This window comes from Anser brachyrhynchus (genome assembly GCF_964034855.1).
Source record: "Anser brachyrhynchus genome assembly, chromosome: 7".
NCBI classification, from domain to species: Eukaryota; Metazoa; Chordata; class Aves; order Anseriformes; family Anatidae; genus Anser; species Anser brachyrhynchus.
Genome location: NC_137701.1, coordinates 14693805 through 14717644, shown reverse-complemented (window position 1 = coordinate 14717644; position 23840 = coordinate 14693805). Strand labels below are relative to the sequence as shown.

Genomic DNA, 23840 nt, shown 5'->3' with positions numbered 1-23840 from the left:
ATAGGCTCATTTCTGTTAAAAGTTCCACTTTATTTTAAGTGCTCTTGGGGAGTATGTTCATGCATGGAATATAGTGGAAGCTTCTGAGAAGAATTTGGTTTAAAGAAACAAAAATCTGAGAGGACATGCATGCTGTTTGTCTTATTAAAGTGCAGATATTGGTGTTGTAAATGTTATCCTTCTTGTCTGACACTTTAAGAGTGAAAAGACTTTATTATGTGCGTTCTTTATTCTGCAATTAATCAAGTGTGGATATCACACCCTTCTAAGCAGGGTATAGAATAGCTGTCAGCTGAGATGTGACCACAGCCATTGGACTGGTGGATTGCTAGGGTCAACAAGCTCAGGGCATTGCAAATGTACATATGAGGAAATAAGACAATGTTACAAAATTCTACCTGGCAGGAGGAGGATGTTTATTGCCTCTTCCAGTGTAACACCTGTGGACACCAAATAAAGGAGGTGCTTTTCACAAAACATAAAATTAAAATAATGTCACAGACTACTAATGTGACTTATTAAACAGTTTACAGGAGTTTTAAAGGATTGCAAAGACAGAGAAGACATCTACTGAGGGCCATTAAAAACAATGATACTAACTCTGGTTTAGGAAACCCTAGTGTCACAGATCACTGCATGCTGAGAAAATACACCCCAAAATCGCTACACACGTGTTTTTGCTGTCAAACAACTTACCGTGTTTTTGCCTGTCTTAGTGTGTTCTAGGGGAAGAAGGCTATGTCCTTGTACTCCTTGCTTACATGTAACCACTGTAGTGTGGCAGTGCTGAAGAATTACCTTTCTAGCCTTGCAAATTTTTCACTGTTTTGTGAGATGGTCCTGACTTGTCACCTAGCTCTCTATGCTGAAGTGAATTACTGGGATCTCCAATTCTGCTATAATTAGGCTGAAATCTTTGCCTTTGGAGATAGTGTAAAGCCTGCCTATGCTCTACATCTGGTTAAGTTGGTCACACTAGCTCCTAAGAGCCTGTACCACAGGCTCTTACCTGATTTGATTCAAAGACAAAGCTAAAGTTACACAAAGTAGTTCAATATGGGAGCATGGATTAAGGGAACCAAAATAAACTTTTAGTTTGCTGGAGTACTAGAAGGAATCTCTGATTCTGCTATAGTCATTTATCTAATCTGAAGGCAGTCAAGTCAACCTCTATAAATAAACTTACTTTGCTAGTTCTAGTAGTAGAACTAAAATAAATTTAAAATTTGTGCTTGCATCCAGTTGGATTTTTCCTTTGTAATAAGAGTTGGTTTAAATCAGACTGTTTTCACTGGACACAAAGGAACAGAGCATGTAGATCGTTTACTGAATTCAGTAAGAGGAAAAGAAACCCAAGTTTCTATTGTGTGCAGAAAAAGCTTGTTTTAAATTGAAGGAGGCTTTGGCAAATCTGATTACCATTGAATGAGATTATTCTGGCAAAGATGGCATCCCTCAGCTTTATGTTACAGGATAATAAAATTCATATTGATAATTCAAAACTACCTGATTCCCAGCTGGCTATGGAAGAAAGGGATCAACTAAAATACAGTATTGAATGAACTTGAACAGTTGTTTAAATAAAATCTTTATTTTGTCAATTGCTCTTCTAGGAAGACTGTCATAGTGAATTACATTGAAATATTTTCCATAACAGTCCTCATATCTTCTGTAATGTTGTCTAGCATTTCATTTATTCAGATCCTTTCAAGTAGCACTTTTTAAAGTGGTATGATCTTTGGTGCTGTGGTAGAGGGAAATCCTGGCAGAAACTGAGCAAGATACTGGTCTTAATATTCTGAAGAATTCTTCAAGCTCCTACTTTAAAAATGCTTATTGAGGTAGCCATTAAAATATAGCATGCTCCATTCTGAGCTGGAAGGTTTTAGGACAGAAGGTGTCTCTAGAAGTACCTAACCAGAGGATCATAAATTGTTTTCTGAACTCCTTTGAACAGATTCAGGGTTTCTTTAACTGGTGGAGGCAGATTGATCTTGAAAAATAATATGTAGCATTTTCTGCACTTTCCTATAAGAATTCAGAACATGCTGCTTTCCTGTTAGTACGTTCAGGAGAACTTTCCCCACTTGAGGACTTAAAAACAAAACAGCAAAACCGAACACCTAAAATATCACCTAGGGAATTTCAGCTTAACAAATTTGTCAGTTTTTTTTTTTTACCTGAAAAGCAAGCCAAACAAAAACACACACAGAACATAGAGCCAGACTGTGCATGAAGTGATTTTTAAATGTGTGCTATTTACTGTTACAGAATCATTATGATGTTAGTAGTAGAGTGGGGACTTTCTTTCATTCCATAATTATGAAGAAAATTGACCTATATGCCTGAATCATCAGTTGTTACTTTTAATTGTTTTTAAGCAGACATGTCTAGTCTATGGTGTCATATTTTGATTTTTCACCTCCTTAAAGATGATGTAAGAAAAAATAGTGAATCCTCATTGTGTTTTTAAAAAAGTAATATTTCCAATATAATTATTCCTTGGAGATAGTCTGGTCAGAGGCAGCAGCCAAGTAAAGTTTATTGTAAATAGATACTAGGAACTTATGTTAATAATACATTCACATAAGTACAGGTGTTGTTTTTTTTTTTTTTTTTCCAACAAAGGTTGTAGATATAATTGAAACTGATAATAGAAAAAGGCTGTAGATGGCCAGTTCATTTGATGACAGCATCTTGATGATGTAACTAAATGCTGTAGAAAGCTCCAAGTTTCTTTTCACATATTTATGTGCTACTAACCTATATCTGTCAAATAAATGGTCAAAAATACTTGATGTGTATTCTGTTACATAGTTCACAAGATGTTTCCAAACTGGATTGATGAAATGCTGCTTCTGAGCTTGAAGCATTTCACAATACTTTAGAAAATCATTGATTGGTAGTAGGTTCGTATAAAGGAAATTTAAGAAGTATGCGAAAATGATAATTCCTCTGTACTTCCTGGAAACTAACATTAGTTATTTGTGTACGAGATTTTTAAAAAGTAACTTCGTGGCATTTACCTAGCCCAATCATTTTTTTTTTCCATCAGGATAGTTAGATGTCAGCTGAGGTAAGTTATTTCTCACACTGCAGTTCTCCTGCTATTGGCAGTAGCAGTGGTGAAAGGTTGTGCCAGGGAAGTGGATATGAGCTCTTCAGCAAGCATATGCTGCTTTAACAGCTGGCCTGTGTCTTTGAAGAAGGCAACTACCAGAATAGCGTTTCTGTTTGCTGCTTATTTTGCTTATGTCTAAAGCAACGTAACTCTGGTAGAAGAGGTAGTGATGCAGAACAGCTCAATAAAAACAGTTATTTAGGGCAAACTAGGAAGGGCAGAGGGAACTCCAGAAAAGGACATGGTAAGCACAACTTTTTTTTATGAATTCAAGCACTATGTCTAATTTTGGATTGTAATTTGATATAAGTGCTTATTATTAAGATGTACTAACATGGTACTGGTCTAAATATGCCTTTGTCTGATGTGATCACAACTTACACAATTGTTTTTGTTAATGCTCATGTGGTTTCCAGTGCTCATAATGTTGGAAAACCAAATTTGCTATACCAGGTGCATTTCTGATGAACCAAAATGTAAATGGATCAACTGACAGGTGACAAAACACAGTCTAGTGTGGATGTGAAAGGTGACAAAACACAGTCCAGTGTAGATTAGGCATAATATATATTTTCTAAAATTCAGAGCTGCCTTTCAGAAATAAATTTAGGTATTCTGTCAATGATAAGGAAGAATTATTATTTTGTTATGTGGAGACCTCTACTTTATGCATGAGTTCTGTATCTTATTCCTCGGGCATGTGAGCTTTTAAATGATGTATTCCAGGCCTTTATTACAGTGTTCTTTTGTGTGTCTGTCTTTCATGTTGGGAAAAATGTTTGAAAGTTATTCTGGATTTTTTTTTATCCCCTCTTCTCAGAGTATCCCCCCCTTGGCATTTGGGAAGTACATTGTGAGTAGCAGGCCCCAACATTCTTTGGAGGGAATTTGCTCAGCACAGAGAATTTTGTTGATAATACTTTGTATCTAGCAGGTCGATGAGACAGTAGAGTTGGAATGTCAGTGATGACAAAAGTGAAGTGTTTACTGGAAAAGCCACTGTCTGCTGCACCTTTGCTTTATGCATGTAAGATATAGATAGGAATATTCCACCATAAGCATGTCATGTTGGATACCCTACCATGTAGAACTCTGTTTATTACCTGTACAGTTGAAGGTAGTGAGAAGCTGAAGAATGGAGAAGTAAACAACTAAGTTACGACAGTAGCCCAACCAAAATCTGGGAAGAGTGCTGAAGTCTGCATAGATTCTGCAAAGGGTAGACAAAAGAACTTCTGAGCAGCTCTTGCACTACGTGAAGGGGGACAAATCTAAGGGACAAATCCTCTAATTAAACTACAGTTAGTTGTGAGTCAGTAGACCCAGTGGGAATCCACTCACTGCAATTCTTAAAGATGCCAAAAGTACTGGAGTGCACTGAAAGCAGTTCTGAGATCACTCATGTAAGGTTGCTAGAAGAGAATAAAAACGAGGGGAGAGATTGTGTGCTTGATTTGGAAACTGGTAGATAAAACTGGATCCTGGTGTTGGTTTGAAGAAGCCAAATGGCCTCTGTGGATTCAGGCAGAAGTGTCTGTAAAAATCTGAGTCTAAGTAAGCAAAGTGCTAGTAATCTTAAGGTTTGTAACTGGCCTTCTCAAGTAGTACTAACTTATCAGACAAAGTTTAAGAAACTAGCTTTAAGGCTTCAGCTTTCAGCTGAGGAAAACATGTATAGCTATGTGAATGTGACTTAAAAGAATAGCAAATTTATTCTTGTGTGTCTGTTCAACCTCACCTCATGAGGTTAACCTCATCTGCTGTATGAGATTGCAGTGGGCTGTGATGAGACTGAGCAAAGCACAACAGTTAAAAACACAGAATAATTGAGGTTGGAGTGGGGATGTCCAGTCCGGCTGAATCCAGTTGATCAAGGCTGTTTCTGGTTGAGTGTAGTTCCAGGGTTTAAACATCCTCATAATATTTTTTTTATTCAACTTACACCTTATCAGAATTTTCCATTTTCCTGCTTGTGTCAGTTACTTCCAGCCTTGTCCAAACTACCCTATTAAGTAGTTGAGGAAAGCAGTCCTTATATATGGTATAATAATCATGAAAAAGACAAAGAAGAAAGGATATTATCAACACTCTTCGGTTTAAATGCTTTGTATATGTAATCCTCTTTAGAAGCTTCAAACCTTGCCACATTAAATTTTGTGAATGTTTGTATTGAAGTCATGGACTTGCACTATTTATAAAGTGTTTTCGTTTTCTCGCAGAAAATGTATAGCTTACCATGATGCATGTAGAGAAAGTAAGAAATTATTTTATGCAGCTAAATTTATTTTTATATCAGCACTTTAAATGTGTATCTGTTAAATACTGATATCAAAATGAAGGTTAAGACAAATGATGAGACTTCAGTTATTATTCATAGCTATTGCTGTTGGATTTGCAGGCACGGAGTGCCCATACTGTGGTCTCTCAGTGCCATCAAAAAGGGCTTTTAAGAGAACCACTGGTAACTGACCTCTGAAGGAGCTTCTCTGATAAGTATAATGCCTGATAAATGCAGCATGAAGAAACGATTTTATGAGCCAGTAGTCCCTGAGTTACTGTCTTATCAGGATTGCTAATAGCCTAATCTCAGTTTGAGATACCCATTATTATAAGTTGTTGTTAGTCATGAATTCCCATTAGAACTATTTTGTCAGACCAGGCTTCCATAATGATGATATTTTTTATTCATAGCAGCAGTATTTTTCATGTCTGTGTCACTAGCAGACCCTTTCATGATTTTTTTTTTTTAATTTGTAAGTGTACAGGCTCTGCTCTTAGAGGCCTGAAAAGTGCTGAGAAATCTGGACCACATTAAGTAGCATGTTTATCTTGCATATAAGATGGTGCCACAGTTAACATGTTTTATTGTTTTGCTGTCCTGAGGCTACTGTGCTGCAGTCCTGATTTTAACTGGGTGAGAGGTGAATGGGACATTTGAAATGATCCATGGATTTTCACAGGTTAGATAATCTTACTTCAAAAAAAAAATTGTAAGTTATTTACAGTGTAGGGATTTTTTTTATGCTTCGGAAATGTCTTGCCAGTGTGCTTTGAAAAGAAGAAGCAAGAATGAGAAAAGAATCTGAGAAGAAAAAGTAAAACGAAGAAAGGGGGTAGTATGTGGTTTTTGTTTTTAAGAAAAAAAATGAAAAAAAGGTTTTTTGCAGATGTGAAAGTGAGGTCTTCAGGACAACCATGTATTTATTTGTCTACTCTCGCATATATTGTATGTAATTTTTAGGTCAAATATGAAATGTTTTTGAAAACAATAATGAACTAAGCACATGTTTTGTCAGTAACAATTACTGGCAGCAAGAAAAGTTCTGAAGTCATTGGATTTTTTTTTAAATATATATTTAAAAGGCTGATAATCTTACTCCAAAGCTAAAACAGGATTGGATTGCAGAATGAAATTCCTCCTTCTGAAACACACTCTGACTCCCAGTGCGTAATCAAACTATTTGCTGGACACGAGCTGCCTGATTTTTATTTTTTTTAACTAATTTACAAGGAAAGAAAAAATAGTTTGAAGATTTTATCTAAAACATCTGCATAACAGTATAGACCATTCATATTTTTCTCATCTTGCTATTTCCTTTTTTTTTCAGTGATTTGTTATCTTCCAATTATGTGGAGATTCACTATGAAGATGGAAAACCGAAGTTTTCTAAGGTATTGTGCTCTTAAAATGTGGCAGAATGGTCTTTCTGAGGGAACAATGCCAATTAAAAAAGAAAAAAAAAAGGAAAAAAAAAAAAGATTTGCAAGACTTCTTAAAACACCAGAAGCCTTTTTACAGACACATGAGGAAACTCATCTGATCTTGTAAAGATATCTCAGTAACACAAGAATAGTACAACAAAGGAGACCTGTGTGATGGGGATGGGAAGTAGGCAGTGATAGGTGGTAGTAATTTAGATGATCCAGGTAGTGCCGGAACAGTTATGCCTTGTAAAATGTAGGGTAGTCTTCATTAATTATTTATGTATCCTTAGCAGAAATTGAAAGGGGAAGAGATAATGGAAATCTAAGACGTACAAACAAACAACTTGCAGTGACTTTTCTTTGCAAGAATTATACAGTTGGGAAACAAAAAAGGAAAAAAGGAAAACCAACTGAAACCTTAACCTCTGGAGTTACTACAAAAACAGCATGTTACTTGACGTCCAATTAATTTAATTTGTCAAACTGTCTCCTAAATTGAATTCAATGCCAATAAACTATTGATCCAAAGACAAAGAGATAAAGTTATGTAAGATAGTTTAACATTAGGAGAATCAGAATCATCTTTTTGTTGTATTAACAAAATGAAGACTTGTAGGTTCATAGGAAGATTATAAGATACATTTTCAGGGAATGACTTATTTCATAGCTGATATAAATGCTGGATTATTTGTTGTGAGTTTATTATATATGAAATACATCTTAATTTAGAGTGAAACTTGAATAGTTGCGTTTATGCCTTCAGCAGAGTGGGACTTGTTTATTCAAATACTAGATGTCTCATTGATTATTTTGCCCTTGCTTTAGAGAATCCCAAAATTACATCATAGATAAGGGCAAAATAAAACAAGGACATTGCAATATAATTATTGCCATATACTTTTCTGTATTCTTCTACTGAAAATAAGAAATTGTCTCATGTAACGTACTAAGAAGGTGGTTTCATTTCATTAAGACTCAGTACTCTGCAGAATGGGCAAAAAAGCTAAGTGATGCAAGAAAACAGTTCCCTCTGGAATTTGGACAAGCTCATGCAATTGTTAGCTGCAGCACTAGCATTGAGCACTGCGGTTGCTGAATCATGAATTTGACTAGAAAATTATACTGGAACTTTAAACTGAGCAAAAGTACCGCCTTTGCGTGCTGCAGTAACTTGATTCAGACTTCCCAGGGGATCTTCTCTGAATTTATTTAGAAACAACAATATTGCTCCTGAGGTCACATTAATGTCATAAAGGCTTCATTATAACTTCAGAAACTATGCATGCAATTAGTTTAGGAGGTCAAATAAGGACTGCATCCTAAGCTGCTGCAGTATCATGTAATCCTTTTTAGACTTGAATAAATAAAAGATTGTTTCCTGATATGGATGCAAAGAAGTGAGATCTTGACAAAAAATAATGTTTTCTAGAAGGGGTTAATTTGTTTATAAGAGTGAATACACCAGAGAACAAACAGTAATTTGTGCAATTGCACAGCAAACTTAAAAAGTTTGAAAAGCTGCTTGTGCAAGAAAGATGATCACAATTTAGTTGTTTAAAAGCATGTTATATGTATTCTTTCACTGATGGAAAAGTGAATACATAGTGATTGCTTTTTGTGTAATATTTTGATTAAATTGTGCACAATAGAGTCTATTAGGGAATTTCATTCAGATTCTGAATAACTCATTAAACAAGCTGCAATGTAGAAATAATGCTGTGCATAGTTGCATTTACATGTTTTGGTAATTCCTCAAGTTATAGTAATTGCAGAAGCAATGGATTCAATATGCTTGTTGGAATTCAGATGACATGATATCAGAATTAATATTTTGATGATGAATGCTACATTTTCAAACAGTGTGGGAGCAAGAGAACTGTAATGAAAGGTTCTTAATAAAACTTTTTAAGAATGCTTTTTATCTTTAGTTTAGCTGGTGTTACCATTGATAGACATTAAAGACCAGCTATTAAAATTAAGTAAATCAGTGTCATTCAGTTTTCCTTATTTAAGCTTCAATGACATATAGCACCAGAATTTCTGTTACTTAAAAGCTTCTAAATTCACTAATTCTTCCTCTTTCACATACACTTTAGAAAATAAGAGTAATGTTGTAGTTTCTTTTTTAACGCTGATAGCCTGAACAGTCTGTTAATGTTGTTCTGGATGCTTTTTGTTGATAGACAATAAATATACTTGTTTACTTGATTAAATCGTTCCTATGAAGCTAGTTTATTCTATCCTTAGTCAGAAAAAGTAGTTCTGTAAGCCTTTTAACAGTCCTAAACACTTTATTCCTCAGTGATTTTAGGGATTAGTAATTCTGCTGTCCAGCAATAAGGATAGAATTAATTTCTGCATGAGAATAGAGATAAAGGATTTAATAATGTGATTTGTGGCTGTCTATAGTATGTATTCCTAAAATACGCCAGAGTTCTTCATTTTTTTTATACGTACTTAGCTATTCACGATCAAAATAATACAAAACTGTTAATAGTGCAGTGTAACCCTACCCGCATTAAACGGAAAAATTAAATATACAAATCTAGTACATAGAAGAAAGAATATTTAGAAAAACAATGCCTTGTAAAACTGTGGAAAGTCCCAAAAAACAGATTAAAAAAGATCTTCATGAAGTTATTTTAACACTAGTAATTCTTGCATGTGAGTAGATGATGGTTTGACAAAACAATTATTTCTGAATTTCCCATCTAAATCATTTATTTGTTGTAGTCTGCTGTTAAGATGTTTCCTAGAAGCTTCCTAGCCTCTGGGGAATAAAATTGTGCTTCCTCTTTCTGATTTCATGGATCTCTGTTTTCTACAAAAGGAGACTGCCTCAGTGTGATTCACACAGGGTACTCTGACACAAAATAGCCGGTAGCTTTGGAGCTAGAGCACATTTCTGGAAAGTGAGGAGATGGGAGTCAACACTCCTCAAGGTGACCTGGGAAATTGTTAGGAGATGAGAAACTTGGGTTAAGTGTTGAGAAGGGCATTTTCTTTTAATGATCTATACTTAATAAGCCACTGCAACTCTATTAGGTGAGGATCTTAAACTTGTCACTCTCTTAGATGTGTTCTGAACGTGCCTGAAGTCCCCTTCAATGATTATGTTGCTTCTTTGCCCACTTTAAGGAGAGCTTAGTCAGGAGCTAATTGCTTTTAGGAGAGGAGTGGTCAGTGTAGCTCGTTCTATGATGAGAAATTGGGTAGCAATTCTCAATCCAGCAAAGTTGCACTTTGATTTCAGGTGAAAGCATGTAGCATTCACTAGAGTTGGTGTGGTATCTGAGCAAGGCTTTTGAGAATCAGAACTTGAAGATTTTAAATATGTATCAAATGTTTCCTGTGGTATTTTGGCCTCTTGTTTTGTCCTGTTCCCCCATATTGCAGCTTCCCTTATCTGCCTGTGGAGAAGTGGCAGACTACATTCAGTTTCATTGAACACCCATTTGATAGGACTTCTGAACAAATTTGGTTCTGCCTAATCCCTGAAGCTATTGACTGTTCAAATCCTTCACTGTAGCATTCATCAGGGTCTTCCTCCCTTATTTCAAATAATTAAGGCCTTTCAGAACTGAGGTTTTAGAAGTAGTTTGCCTAATGTTTTTTTGTTGTTGTTTAAGTCTCTAACATTTAAACATGCTTGTAGGTAATTTAAATGTTGTTATTTTTTCAAAGCCAGGATCTTGTCTAAAATATGCCTGTTAATTTGGTTAGAAAATCACAAAAATCCTACCTTTTTTGAATAATTAGATTTTGCATCAATTTTGGATTTTATGTAGTTAAAATCAAGAGTTGACCTTTATTGCCCTTTTGATCTGCAGAGTAAAAATGCAACTGTATATTTTAGCGTTGATAAGCTGTATTTACCTTCTGGCTCATTCATCATCAGTAATACTGGTACCTACATTCTAATGATACAACGTTTTAATTGACAAATTTTTAGGGAGATCAAAATCAAACTTGAGTTGGTAGAATCTAAATCCAAGCCAAACACATGCCAGCTGATTGGTGAACACTGTGTTACTTGTAATTTGAACGGATCTGGAAGGTATCAAGAAATAACTCAATACTCATATAACCCGCATTACATAATGTTTCTTTGGAATCAATTTACAGCAAAAAAATGTGCTTTTTAAAAAGAGATAGAGAATGCTGTGAGAGCATTGTAAGTGCGATAGAATAACTCATGTTATGGCTTGAAGGCATTTAAATTAGTTTTTACCAGGCACAGTTTTTCTCTTACTAGCAATTAGCAATTTTCTCTTACTAGCAATTTGTCATTGGGATTTAGTTTAGCAATCACTGCTTTCTCTGAAGTTTTATCTGATGCAAGATGTTAGATCTTTTTTCTCCTAGGTTTTAAGCAACAGACAGGAAATCAGTGTAATTTTCCATGGGTTTTCCATTTTCTTTTTTTTTTCTTTTAATACATGAATAGGGTGGAGAGCATTGTTACTACCATGGAAATATCAGAGGTGTCAAGGATTCCAAAGTTGCTCTTTCAACTTGTAACGGTCTTCAGTAAGTGTATTTCTCATTTTTCAAACAAGGCCATTAACTAATTACTGCTCTTGAATATTATCACTTAATGCATGATGGACTGAAATTCTCCAGGCCCAAAGATTTTTGACATTTTGATTTACCAGTACCAGCTATGCCAAACTGCTAACACATTTTTTAGTCTTTAAATAAAGTCTTTTGATACTGTCTCATGAAACCTTTTGAATATGGCAAGCAACAATAAATATTTCACCAAGATGCCTTATTAAGGTGGAGGATAAACAAGAATTGTACTTCAGCAGTATGCTCAGTATTCATGCATGATTCTATCAGCCTACAGAATAACTGATCTTTTTATTAGATTATGCAAGGAAAAAATGTAAGATAATAGTCCTTACTAGGATTTGTTACTCACTTCATTCTGCATGCTAATATGAGTCTTAGGACTCCCTTTTTCCAAGGTCAAATATTTACTCTTTGGTATTTTATCATTACATCACCACTACGTGCAGTGTTATTTCATGAAAATGTGCCTGATTTCTGGAAAAAAAATTATTAGTTTTTGCTGTATAGAGTGGAAATGTATGTATATGGAATTTAATATTGATCATATTTTCAGCCCCAAGTTTGGTTTTATTTAGTCAAAAATCTTATGTTGGAGTCAGGTTAATTCCCATGTAATCCTAACTATCACTTCTGTTTCTCCATGTCCTAGTGGCATGTTTGAAGATAGAAATTACCTGTACATGATAGAACCAATGGATTTGACCCACAGTACAGTAAGTTTATTTTGATCTGATTTTATACTTAATTTGGAAAAGAGAGTGCTCAAGAAATAGTAAATAGAAGTATTAGAATAAATCAGTAAATATGTGACCTGACTTGTCTATTCATAAGAAAAACAAAAGTATTGTAAAATACCTGATTGGAATTTACTTAAGGCGAGAAATGTGCAAACATGAGCTGCTTAAGATCTTTCTTTGCTTTTCTTTCATCTTTATTTTTCTAGTCATTGTTAATCATTTAGATATTGGAAGTAGAGTAGTAAGATATATTCCATAGCAAATGGCTATGGAATGTCAAAAAGTGTTTATTAATTTGTTCTAGTACTTGAACTAAAGGATTTATAAATTCATAGGAGGTATCTGTGGAAGTCATCTGTCTTAAAGCAGTTGGATCCAAGTTTGAAGCTGAATCAGACTGCTGTTTGATCTACCGTGTTTCCAGAAAGAGTTTAATGAAGTAGATAATTATATCTGGGTATCTTAGACTTTATATGTGTTAAGTCACTGTATAGCTTAAATTATTCTGATCCAGCATAGTCACATATTCATATATTTATATGTAATTCGGGATTTTATTTATGCAAATATATTATCTAGAATTATTTTTTCAAATATTCACTTCAAACTTTAAATATAATGCAGCTGTTCCTAAAACTATCTGCTAATAGAACTGACTACATTTCACAGACAATAATAAAAACAGGTAGGTTTCTATCTTTTGAATGGTTCAAAGGTTTGACTGATTTTCAGCAGAATGATTCTGCAACATTGAGACATTGTTAAGGTTCATATCATACTTCGTCTGTAGGGTCTATTCTAGGTGCTGTATCACATCTCTCAAATTTGCCTTGCTTTAGTACTTACAGTATGTGATAAGTAACATAACGCTGCAGAACTGATTTGTTTTAGTGACTACAAAGATGAACTTGTAGCCCAGAGAAAGATCTACAAAATCTTTGACTCCTGAAGCTTTCAAAGAAATGGAATCAACATTCAGAGGAATCAGTATCATTTGGATGGTCAACTCTTGGATTGTAAAGGAAATAATACAGATGCTAAAAAATGTTACATCTAAAAAGACTGATGTTTCTCAGTCTCCTCAAAAAACATATTACATGCCATGTATTAAGCCATGTAATGCATTTTGATGTAATGCGTATTCATAGGTTGTAAGGTTGAAAACTGACAGTACAGATACAGTAAATTAATGGAAATGTTATTTATACAATGGTATAAGTATAGTAGTCAGAGGAGAAATTATAGAAGTGAGATATACCATCTGCCGATTTTGTTGAGGATTCAAGTGGTAGAATTGTAAATGATAAGAGGACAGATAAGTATTTTTCTCAAAACTTTTGAAGATCAAAATAATACAGCTACAGAGTTTTCAGTAGCTCATACTTTGATTGTACTATGTGAGATAAATATCTCGGGCCACAGGCTTCAGCGTGTAGGTTAGTCAGCTTGATTAACCTTAACTGTGGCAGGTGTTACATAAAACATCTTTTTGCAGTGGGGGGAAAAAAAAGGCAAAAATGTGCTGTATTTTCCTTCTGTTCATTGTGTATTTTTCACAGAAATTACAGAACAGTAGTCTCTTACCTTTTGAAAAGAATTGCTTGTTTTGGCAGCCTCTGCAGAAGAGGTGTTACAGAAGAAAAGACAGGTATCTTCTAGAGCAGATACCAAAATATGATAATTTGGGGCATGTCAGACTTCTAAAGAAAGCATGCATTAAAAGTGTTCTTTTTATTGGTGTACTCAACAATTAGGGTGAAAAAAGCCTCTCAAAGATACTGTATTGATTAGTTTCTTGCATTTTGCTGCAATTAGGAAGATAGGTTTTTGTCATAAATAGTAAGCATATCCTTGCATTTCTTCTGGGAGAGGAAAACTTCATCTAAATATATATATATATATATATGTATTCTTTAACTTGATTTATATAAGTAAATGGTTTACATTCTCTAACACAAGGGGTTTAAAGGAGGTTTTTTTTTTTTTTCAAGTAATCTCAAAACCAGCTGTGATATCTGAGTTTTGCAGGACAGTGAATGGGCTGAAGCAGAGTAGCTCCATGATTTACTTAAGATTGCAAGCATTTTTTCAAATTAGTGCTATGCCAAATCAGTACTATGTTTGCGTGCAAAAAATAATAAAAATTATAAATACTGAAAGAAATACCTCACTTTTCACTTGCTAATTATTAATTAGAAGAAAATGTCATGTATTTTTCTTACCAGGAAAGTAAAAGTAGGCCACACATCATCCAGAGAACTTACGGAACACAAGCCTCCAAGCAGTTGCGGGACCCTGGTATGTTTTTGCTGATTAGTTTTTCAATATTGGAACATAGGTTTTTTTTTTGAATATTAGGCTAATAGAGTCCATTTAAAGTTGCTGATTATTTAGAAAAACTTGAAAAATAAATACTAAAATTATTTCACAATTATTGTAGTGGAATCAAAAGCAGATTAAAAGGCTTTCATTCATGAAGACCTGTATTTATTGTTCTGCAAATCACTTAATTTAATCAGTGATATTAATGCTATTGAGGACAAAAAATGAAAGAAAGCATATGTCCTAAGCCAAATTTGCAATCTTTCTACCTCCCCTTGCATGCTTTAATTCTAACTCTAGATTTCTGAATGGCTTGTGTTTTTATATGAAATATTGAATGTGTATTTTAAAAGAATGAACTTTCCAGTATCAAAGTTACTCTAATTTTGGTGATCTTAATCCACTTTTGGTTTAGACACTGTATATCATTAGTTTAAAATAATGCTATGAAATTCTTCAATTCTAATTTGTACAGAGACGGATTCTAGTTCTGAATGGCCCTTTCTCTCTGAACTACAGTGGCTGAGGAGAAAGAGAAGAAAGAGAGCAGTGAGTAGAAATGTGACCCCGAGTTAAGACCATTTATAAAAACATGGCCAAAAACATTAATTTTCCGATTTGAGTGAAGAGGGGCCTTATTTTATTATTATAATTATTTTATTATTATTTAATTATTTTGGTAGCTTAACATTGATATATAATACAATTATCAATAAAACAATACAATTCTTCTAGAAGCAAAACTCAGAAGTTCAGTAGTGAAAATGAGTTTAGAAAGTGGTAAGTTTTAGGTTTTGAGTCTCCTTTTTTATAAAGATTAATTTTGGATGAGGTATTGCTATTTGAAGGTATCTGACTTTATTTTTATTTGGCATGTTAAATAGTATGATCAAAGAAGAACTCCAAATAAGGACATCTCATTTGACTGGTTATTGAAAGAACCCAGTTGATAGTTGATAGTCCTTATGATCTGCGTATGCGTGAGAGCTTGGGGAATAATTGAGTTAAAGAAAATTAATTGGTATTTTTCCACTGTCTTATACAATCTTGGTATATTTTTTGAAGGGCCTATTTACTTTACTACTCATCACAGATTTAGGGAGAAAGTTAGTAAGAATAAACTAAGAGTTTCTAGTGTTTGAGATTTTTCTCCTTTGTGAAAATAAGAGAGCAGAGAAGCAGTGGCAGCTTCTGCATTGAGCCGAAAAGCAGATTCTAAACTTATTCCTAATGTTGTGACTCAGATTTTCAGCCAGTGTCAATTATCAAAACTTGCTAAGTTAGTGGAGCTATGATGATTTACCGTAGTTAAAGATCTGACCCAGTTCTTACAGGCTTGCACACCCTACATAATATTTATAAGTAACCCTGTTATATCAGCAGCTGCACTTATTTTTGAAAATCACTGCATCTTCATGATTTCTCAGAGAATTTCTTTAATCCATCAGGCATCTCGTGGTATCTTTGAAGAAATGAAATATTTGGAGCTCATGATAGTCAATGACCATAAAATGGTAAGTATATCAATTCAGTGATTTCTTTTGATTATTATTTGTAGAGTGATATACAGCGCTGTACATTATACATACTTTTGGGTGAAAGATCTCATTTATGAGCAGCTGTTAATGATAATACTGTAAGATCTAGTCCAGGCCATAATAACTAATAAAGCTGAATGTAACTTCAGATTTTCTATGGCACTTTTGTTTTTAAATAATGTCTGAAATGTAATGGTATTACACAGAAAATTTAGTATGCCCATAATTATATCCTGTTTTCAAAGAGGTAAAGTAAGAGGTCAGAATTTGTTACTTTGACTTTAGTTTAACTAACTTAAATTTTAATGTAGCAAAGCCTGTAGACAAAACTGTCTCATGGTTCTTCATGGCTATTCCATGCTTATAAACACAATCTGTGAAGTAGAAGATAAGTGGTTTCTTTCATTCAGGAACCGTTTGTCATATATTTTAAAAAATACATACTTTTTCCCCCCTTTTGTCTAGTGGGATAACTGGAAAAAATGAGATCAGATGACATTTGTTATTTAAATTTATTGCTCTCGCTAATTATGCCAAGTAAGGCTATCAAAGTGTCAATATGATACCCCTATAAAAATCAGAAAAGAGGTGACTGGAGAGTAATATGTTTTGTAAGGGTGAGATTCTTGTTCAGTTTCCACATCATGGGAATCCCACATCTTAGCAGTGAAAGATTTTAACCAGTAAACTATTGAATAGAAAGCAGATTGTTGTTGCTACCAGTCTTAATTTTTTTAAGTTACATATTATTTTCTCCTTCAACCTTCCTTCCCGCGATTTTTTTCTGAAATTTTTCTGGTAAAATGCAGATGTCCCCATAAATTGGTGAAAATACCTTTTTTCCATAAGAATTCTGAGGAGAAAAAGTGGCCAGCTGTGCCCTTCAGGGTCTTTCCTTTTAAAGAGGAAATGACATTTCTTTTTCTGAACTACACCACAGAAGTCTTATTTGTACTGGAGGTTGTAGACATAGGTTCAAAAGAAATAGCTGGGACAGTACAGTGTTTATATGTAAAAGTCATATAACATGTATCCCTTGAGCTGTGCTTTATTCTGATGAGTAGTTGTCATTTTGTACTATGGTAGACTCTAAACTGCTTTGGTAGTCTGAAAATCTGGTCTACAGGACTTTTCTGAAGTAATTCCTTCGTTGAGTCCAATAGCTACATTTTAACCAGAACATATGTGCAATGGAAAAATATTCAGTATAGGTTTAAAAGTTTTTTAGTAATGAAGAATATACTGCAACCAACAGCAAGTTACTCTATATCACTTATCTTTCTCAATGATTAGTTGACTTAGAAGCATATAAGGGTCATCAGTTGGCTTAGTCTTAGTATTATTTTGCTTCTGTGTGAGCAAGACCTTTTTATAAATCGAATTCTGTTGATCAAACAGTTCAAGCTTATTCTATGCACAAATAAAATAAACTTAAATTTCTGTAAGAGCTCATTAAATCTATCACTCTTGCATATTTTCACAGTGGTTTTATGTTGTTGTAGTGGGCCCTTTTGTCAGCGCTGAAGGACAATTTTAAAGAGCCAGGAATAGCTGGTATCAGAGCAGGATGAAATATTTTGTACTCGTTCCAGTGCTGAATAGACAGATAATATAACCTTCCCACTTCTGTTTCATAAATTATACAAATACCCTGGGCTAAAAATAACCTATATTTAATCTGTGTCAAATCAGCAATGTGGAGGGAATTTGAATGGGTAGGAAGACTAAGACAGAAATTTCTTCAACTGTTTTCATTTGCAAAGCCAACTGGTAGAAAAATATTCTAAAAGTGCTCACATATTAGTTGTATGGTGATAGGGTACAGTAACTGAAGTTATGGATATTTTGTCATCTTGTTTGAGGTCTGTGGTTGGTGTTTCTTACGAACAGATAGCATTTCTATGTCTGTTTCCTCTGGCCTCTCTTGTTACAGACATGCTTAGCTGACAACCATACTTTTCCCTATGCTTGTTACAGACACTGACTGGTGTCTCCTTGCAAGTTTTATTTGTTAGAACTTCAGAACACAAACACTCAAGATTATTTGCTTCAGAGTTGTCAGTGACTCAGAAGCAGGTAATGATTTTTTTTTTAATGAGTAAAATGGATATACTTAAGGAAGTGTTCACACTTCCTTGAGTCCAGGAATTTATTGTGTTCTTTTAAGGTTTTCTGCTTACCGGTAGAGGGCAGATTTCTCCTGCAGCAAGATTATATGCTGGAAGAAGTATCAAACCTCTTTGGACATTGTTTTGTTCAGTGGTTAATATTACATATTTCCACAAAGTTTTCATTTCCTGTAGCACTAAAGATGCACCTAAATGTATTTAACTAGGTTGCATTTTTTACAGACTTAACTCTGCTTTATTTTTGTTAGAGAAGCTGCATTTAAAGACATTATGTCATATGTTGGTATTGATTTTGACATTTAAATAGTCTTCTGAAACCAAGAACATGTTCAAAGCCTGTAATTTTACCTTTCCACTCTGTGAAAGTTTAGGATTGCCTCAAAACAAAACAGCAACCTTTTTCCCCCCTTATTTTTGTTCTAGTATCCTGGATCTCCTTAGAGCAAATAGAATCATAGAATATCCCGAGTTGGAAGGGACCCATAAGGATCATCAAGTCCAACACCTGGCACCGCACAGGTCTGCCCAAAAGTTTAGACCATGTGACTAAGTGCACAGCCCAATCGCTTCTTGAATTCAGACAGGCTTGGTGCAGTGACTACTTCACTGGGGAGCCTGTTCCAGTGTGCAACCACCCTCTCGGTGAAGAACCTCTCTTCCCGATGTCCAGCCTAAACTTCCCCTGCCTCAGCTTAACACCATTCCCACGGGTCCTATCACTGGTGATCACGAATTAGATTCCCATAGCACTGCAGCTAAAAGTGTTTATGTTTGAGAATAGTAATAGGGGAGCTTTGGGTATTAAAATTAGCTGTGCATATACTGGTAAGACAGCATTGTGGAACTTAACAGAGAATGACTGCATATGTAGAAAATTACTGCAGTCATATGAATGAGTCTCAGCCATCATTAAAGAGTTAGGTGAACTTTGTGTTGTCTCTATGGCATTTTGTCTATATAAAACTAGATTGCTTGTGCAAAAATAACTGGAATTTACAGGGGTGGAAAAAATGTTATCTAATGTGGTGGTGTTGTATTTCTTGATAACACTCTTTTGACTTTCAATTTGAGAAATACAGATTATTTAATTTTAAAAGTATAGCTGTCTTTCAAGTTTAATTTCACCTTGACTCCAATTGTAATTCTGGAAACCAGGGAGTTTTTTTCTGTAATTCCAGTTTAGGAAGGTAGTTGATCATCTAACTAACTTCTCTTGATGGGAGTAACTCCTGAGATGCTCAGAGAAGAGTCTAGACCCTCTTGTTTCAAGGACTCTGAGGTACCATGTTTCAGAGTGGGAATAGCTGGCATTTTCGTGGAACTTGATAATATTGCTCATTAGGTAATGCCATATGCTGTTTTTAACCAGTAGCTGAAATTAGTAAGAATATTTTTTGTGAAGATTTGTTACATTCTTTGTTCTATGCATTTTTTTGTTCCTTTTTTATGAATTTTTGAAGACTTACTTTTCCTGTTTGCAAATCATAGCATAATACAATTTTCCTTTTTAACTTTACAGTTTTTCTCAAGTCACGGATTCACGCTCAGATACTATAGCATGTCTTTGGAAAAAATTGACTTTGAATAGAAGGGTCTGGTGGGCCAGCATTCTCTCATGAGGTCATGTTTATGAGCTCTACAGGCAATGAGTTTACCTTGAATTTTGTCTTGAACACCTGAACTCTGATTCTAGATAGGATATTTTTTGTGCCTAAATGTTTGTTTAACAGATGTGAAAGGCTGTCTAGCAGACATGGTTTCCTAAATTTTCCAGGGATTCTTGAATATGAGATTCAGGCTGTGATCTGCAAAGTTTTTGAGTTTGTCCCTTTGTCTTTCCTAAAATATTAATTTTACTTCTTTGCTGTAAAAATAATGAATTAGTAATAAATATTTAAGTTCTTACTGTGTTCTATTTTTTCTTCTCCTTTTAGTTCAAAAAGCATCGCTCTTCAAATGCATACACGAACAATTTTGCAAAATCTGTGGTAAACCTTGTAGATGCTGTAAGTATCAATTTGTCTTTGGAAAATGGTATCACTAATTTAATTAGTTTAGTTCTGTATTTAAAAAGTTAACATTAGCAGATATCTGATAAAAAGAAAATGAGCAGCTATAAAAATTGCATTTTAAAACTCATTTCCAGCTTCTCTGCAGAAAGGTAGCCTGGGGTGAGTGTGTAAGAAACCACCAAATTTTTCTTGGCATTTTTCTCAAAGCTTGCACCTTCAGAGTCTACCTTTGGCAGGGTGGATTTCAAACTTGAAGGAGCTTTTAGCATTATTCAGTGCTTAAGAATGAGATGTAATCAAGTTTAGATTCATGAAGTAAAACTAACCTAAAGTGGTTGAAGCTGCAAGTGTAATTCACAAAGGATACACATATCTATTGCGAGAAAAATAGAAGGTGTAAATAAAAATTCTCCTTTATAAATCTGTATAGCTTAAAACTAAAATCACGTTGTAGTGCATCATAAATGGGTACCACTGATACAGATACCATACTTGTGTTTGTGACTAGAGTAATTTTACACAGAGCACACAAACTAAAGGTAAGATTTGTTGGAAAAATTTGACCTTGTCTCTTTTCAGAGCTGTGTTAGTAGTGAAAGCAGGATGGATTCTCTGGTAGTGATGAACGCAGACTACCCAAATTCTGACTCAAAAGTCCCCTTTGCATGTAATGTTATCAATACCAATAGAACTGTGTGATAAGATTCAAAGCAAAATATTGTCAATAGCTTGTTTAGCTTGGAGGAAGCAATAAAGTATTTGTATTTAATGTCTTACATATAAAGTATTACATATATTGAAAATTTAGGTGAATACACAAAATACTGGAAGTGGTAACTAGAAAAGTTTTGTGTAACCATCTGAAAATACTAAATATAAATAATAGAAATAATATTGCTACAATTCATATTGCACATTTCAAAAGAAAAGGCGGTAGCTTCATCTTTTTCTTATCTGATCATTATTTCTTCGTATTTGTGCTGCATTTTAACAACTATTTAACTATTTTTCCTTTCTCTGATTATTCCTTCTATTTTTCAGTTTTTCTTTGCCATGTGTATATTTAGAAATATTCAGCTTCTTTCCAGTGTAGAATTCAGTCCAGTCATAGAGATCTTTCAAAATGATGCCCTTGGGGCCTTTTCTTTAAATGGAGCATGAAAAGGAGCAGGGATTTCTGCCTTGTTATTCCCTTATGTTCATAAGAAGCTAGCTGTATTTCTTACTGAATATTACAGGGAAAAGGATACTGGCTTTCAGAGACTTTCAGTTTCTCTGCTCTCTATGCCATCCCTTCCTTCCTGTTCACTTCAGGAAGTATAGTTTTCATCTCAGCAAACATAAGTGAGGGCTTTATTGATCCAGCCATATGTAATTTCTGAGTTTTAATTTCATTGATTTCTTTCAGGTAGTTAGCCATTTCTGTGGGTATGTCCTCAGCCTGCCTCCCTCACACCAAAGCATATTAGTATTCTTTTTCCTTAAAAGTTCTTGGACAAAACTGAGCTGGTCTGGTTATTCTCTCATTTTACTGTGTTTATTGCCTTTTCTTCCAAGCTGAATATTATGCACTGACTTTATTTTTTTTTTTTAGTAAGGATAAAGCTGCCTTGACATAAAAGAGTAGGGTGCAAGCCAGTGTTAATTTATTCGGTATAAATATCTATCATAACTGCAGGAGGATATTTGCAATTCACATTGTGTAGTGCAGGTATGGTTTGGAAAAAAATATAATAAAAACATTTTAAATGTGGTGCCTTATGGAAATGACCAAGTAACTTTTGAATATTTTGTAGATTAAGTAGCTAATGGATTAATTGTAAAAGCTTTTCAAATCATAACTGAGCATATTTGGTCAGTAAGTGTTCTTCATGTCCCATGAAATACTTCAGATTAGCAGACTGTCTATTATAGGTAAAGAATCTATCTCTCGTAGATCTGCAGTAACCTTAATTAATAAAATTTGGCATCTTATGTCCTGATCCTAAAGTGAGCAGCTGTTTTATTTCAGTAGCAAATACCACGCACAAAGCTAAAAATGATATTTTAAAGCTGTCTTGTAATTGTTAGGGCCTGGTTGTAATTATTAGGGACTGGTTGTCGTTTACTTGCATCCTGCTACAGTGACATTAAAATTAATGTAAAATCTAATATTCTTAATTCTCACATTGCTTAAGTGGCATAAAGGGATCATAATGTAAATGAAAATCAAGCTTTGTGTGTCTTAATGTTTGCATCTATTGGAGAAAACTGAGAAGTTACTTAATCTTGACTTGAAGAGTTGGCTTTGGTTTTCCTTCGTTTTTGAAATCTTTTCTTTTTCTTTGAGATCATCCTGTGTACGTTTCCATTTCTACTTCGTTGATTTTTATACAGGTTTTGTGCAAAAATGAATATTGAAATCATGTGACATGAGAATTATAAAGAAAATGGAATAACTCAAAAAAAGTTTTTTTGTTTGCTTGTTTGTTTGTTTTTTCATCTAAAACAAAAGTTAGGTTGATTGGATTATTAACTTTTAGGAAATCTAAGGCATTACCAGCTAACTGTTTTCCCGTGTTTCCCTCCTGATTTATCCCTCTTGTCCTTCCGCTTTACTCTTACTGGCTAACTGTGCATGTTTGACCCAGTGTTCTACTCCTGTGCCTGTCCTGTCTCTGCCTTCAGATATACAAGGAACAGCTGAACACCAGGGTGATCCTTATTGCTATGGAAACTTGGACAGACAGAGATCGTATTAATATTCACCCTGACCCACTGCAGATGCTTCATGATTTCTCCAAATATCGACAACACTACATCAAACAGCATGCTGATGCTGTGCACCTCCTCTCGTATGTACTATTATACAATGACTGTTACAGTTTTATATGCTTTTCTGTATACTGGTTTTGTCTACCTGTCTCTTATTGCTTACTTTTTTGCTTGGTAGTCATTACATTAACACCTGTCTTCCTCAGCAAGTTCAATCTATTTTTTAATGTGTTAGTCTATTTTTAATACGTGTAGTATCTACCATGGTTTTGTTGATTATATATATATGCAAAATAAAATGTTAATGTTTTTGCAACCTGGAGACAGTGTCACATATTTGAAGTGTCTCCTGATGCGCCCTTAAGGACACTTAGTTTTGCTAATCATCTATAATGTACTGCTTTTCCAGTAAAGAGCAGGAGAGGGCAGAGCTGACAGTATTATGTGTTGCCACAAGAGCATTCCAGTTACTGTATTTGTTCATATGTCATTTGTTCATATTTGTTCATACGTCATTCAGCTGCAGTGACATTTATTAATGGAAGGTCTCCTCCTTTAGAGGTAAAATGAATTTTTTTCTGTCATGTGAGACACTGCATTTTGAGGGAAATTCCACTTAGATCATTAGACTCATCATCAACCCGAAGTAACAGTGTACTTTAATTGTACTTTAATTCACAGCATTGTAATCAAAGAGGAGGAAGAAGTGTGTTCCCCTGTGTAGCGTAAAGATTTTGAGCCTTCTCCTAGCCGTGCTACGGAGGATGGAATGACAAATCTTTTGTATGAGATCCTCCTATCATTCTACTTCTGCAAGGGAAGATAAAGATAGGGGATGAAGAATTTCCTACAGCCTCTGCCATAGCTGCACTGTCTTAATACAGGCATTGCAATACAATGCTAATTTTGTCTTATAAGATATGCAAAGCGCTGATGATGTGCTCTTT

At 34.5% G+C, this 23840-nt stretch overlaps 1 protein-coding gene across 12 annotated transcripts in view; it reads left to right on the top strand.

The window, feature by feature from the left end:
* The window catches only part of ADAM23 (ADAM metallopeptidase domain 23), a 75047-nt gene that overhangs the window by 13698 nt on the left and 37509 nt on the right, over window positions 1–23840 (top strand). For all 12 annotated transcript variants that reach the window (XR_013953788.1, XM_080600374.1, XM_080600372.1 and 9 more), the window contains exons 4-11: window positions 6730–6793; window positions 11274–11356; window positions 12051–12114; window positions 14364–14436; window positions 14936–15009; window positions 15909–15974; window positions 20062–20133; window positions 22807–22973. Coding sequence is in view for 11 of the 12 variants with exons in the window: in XM_080600374.1 (XP_080456500.1) it covers window positions 6730–6793; window positions 11274–11356; window positions 12051–12114; window positions 14364–14436; window positions 14936–15009; window positions 15909–15974; window positions 20062–20133; window positions 22807–22973 (663 nt within the window). In the remaining variant the exon portion in view is untranslated. The remainder of the gene's footprint in view (window positions 1–6729; window positions 6794–11273; window positions 11357–12050; window positions 12115–14363; window positions 14437–14935; window positions 15010–15908; window positions 15975–20061; window positions 20134–22806; window positions 22974–23840) is intronic.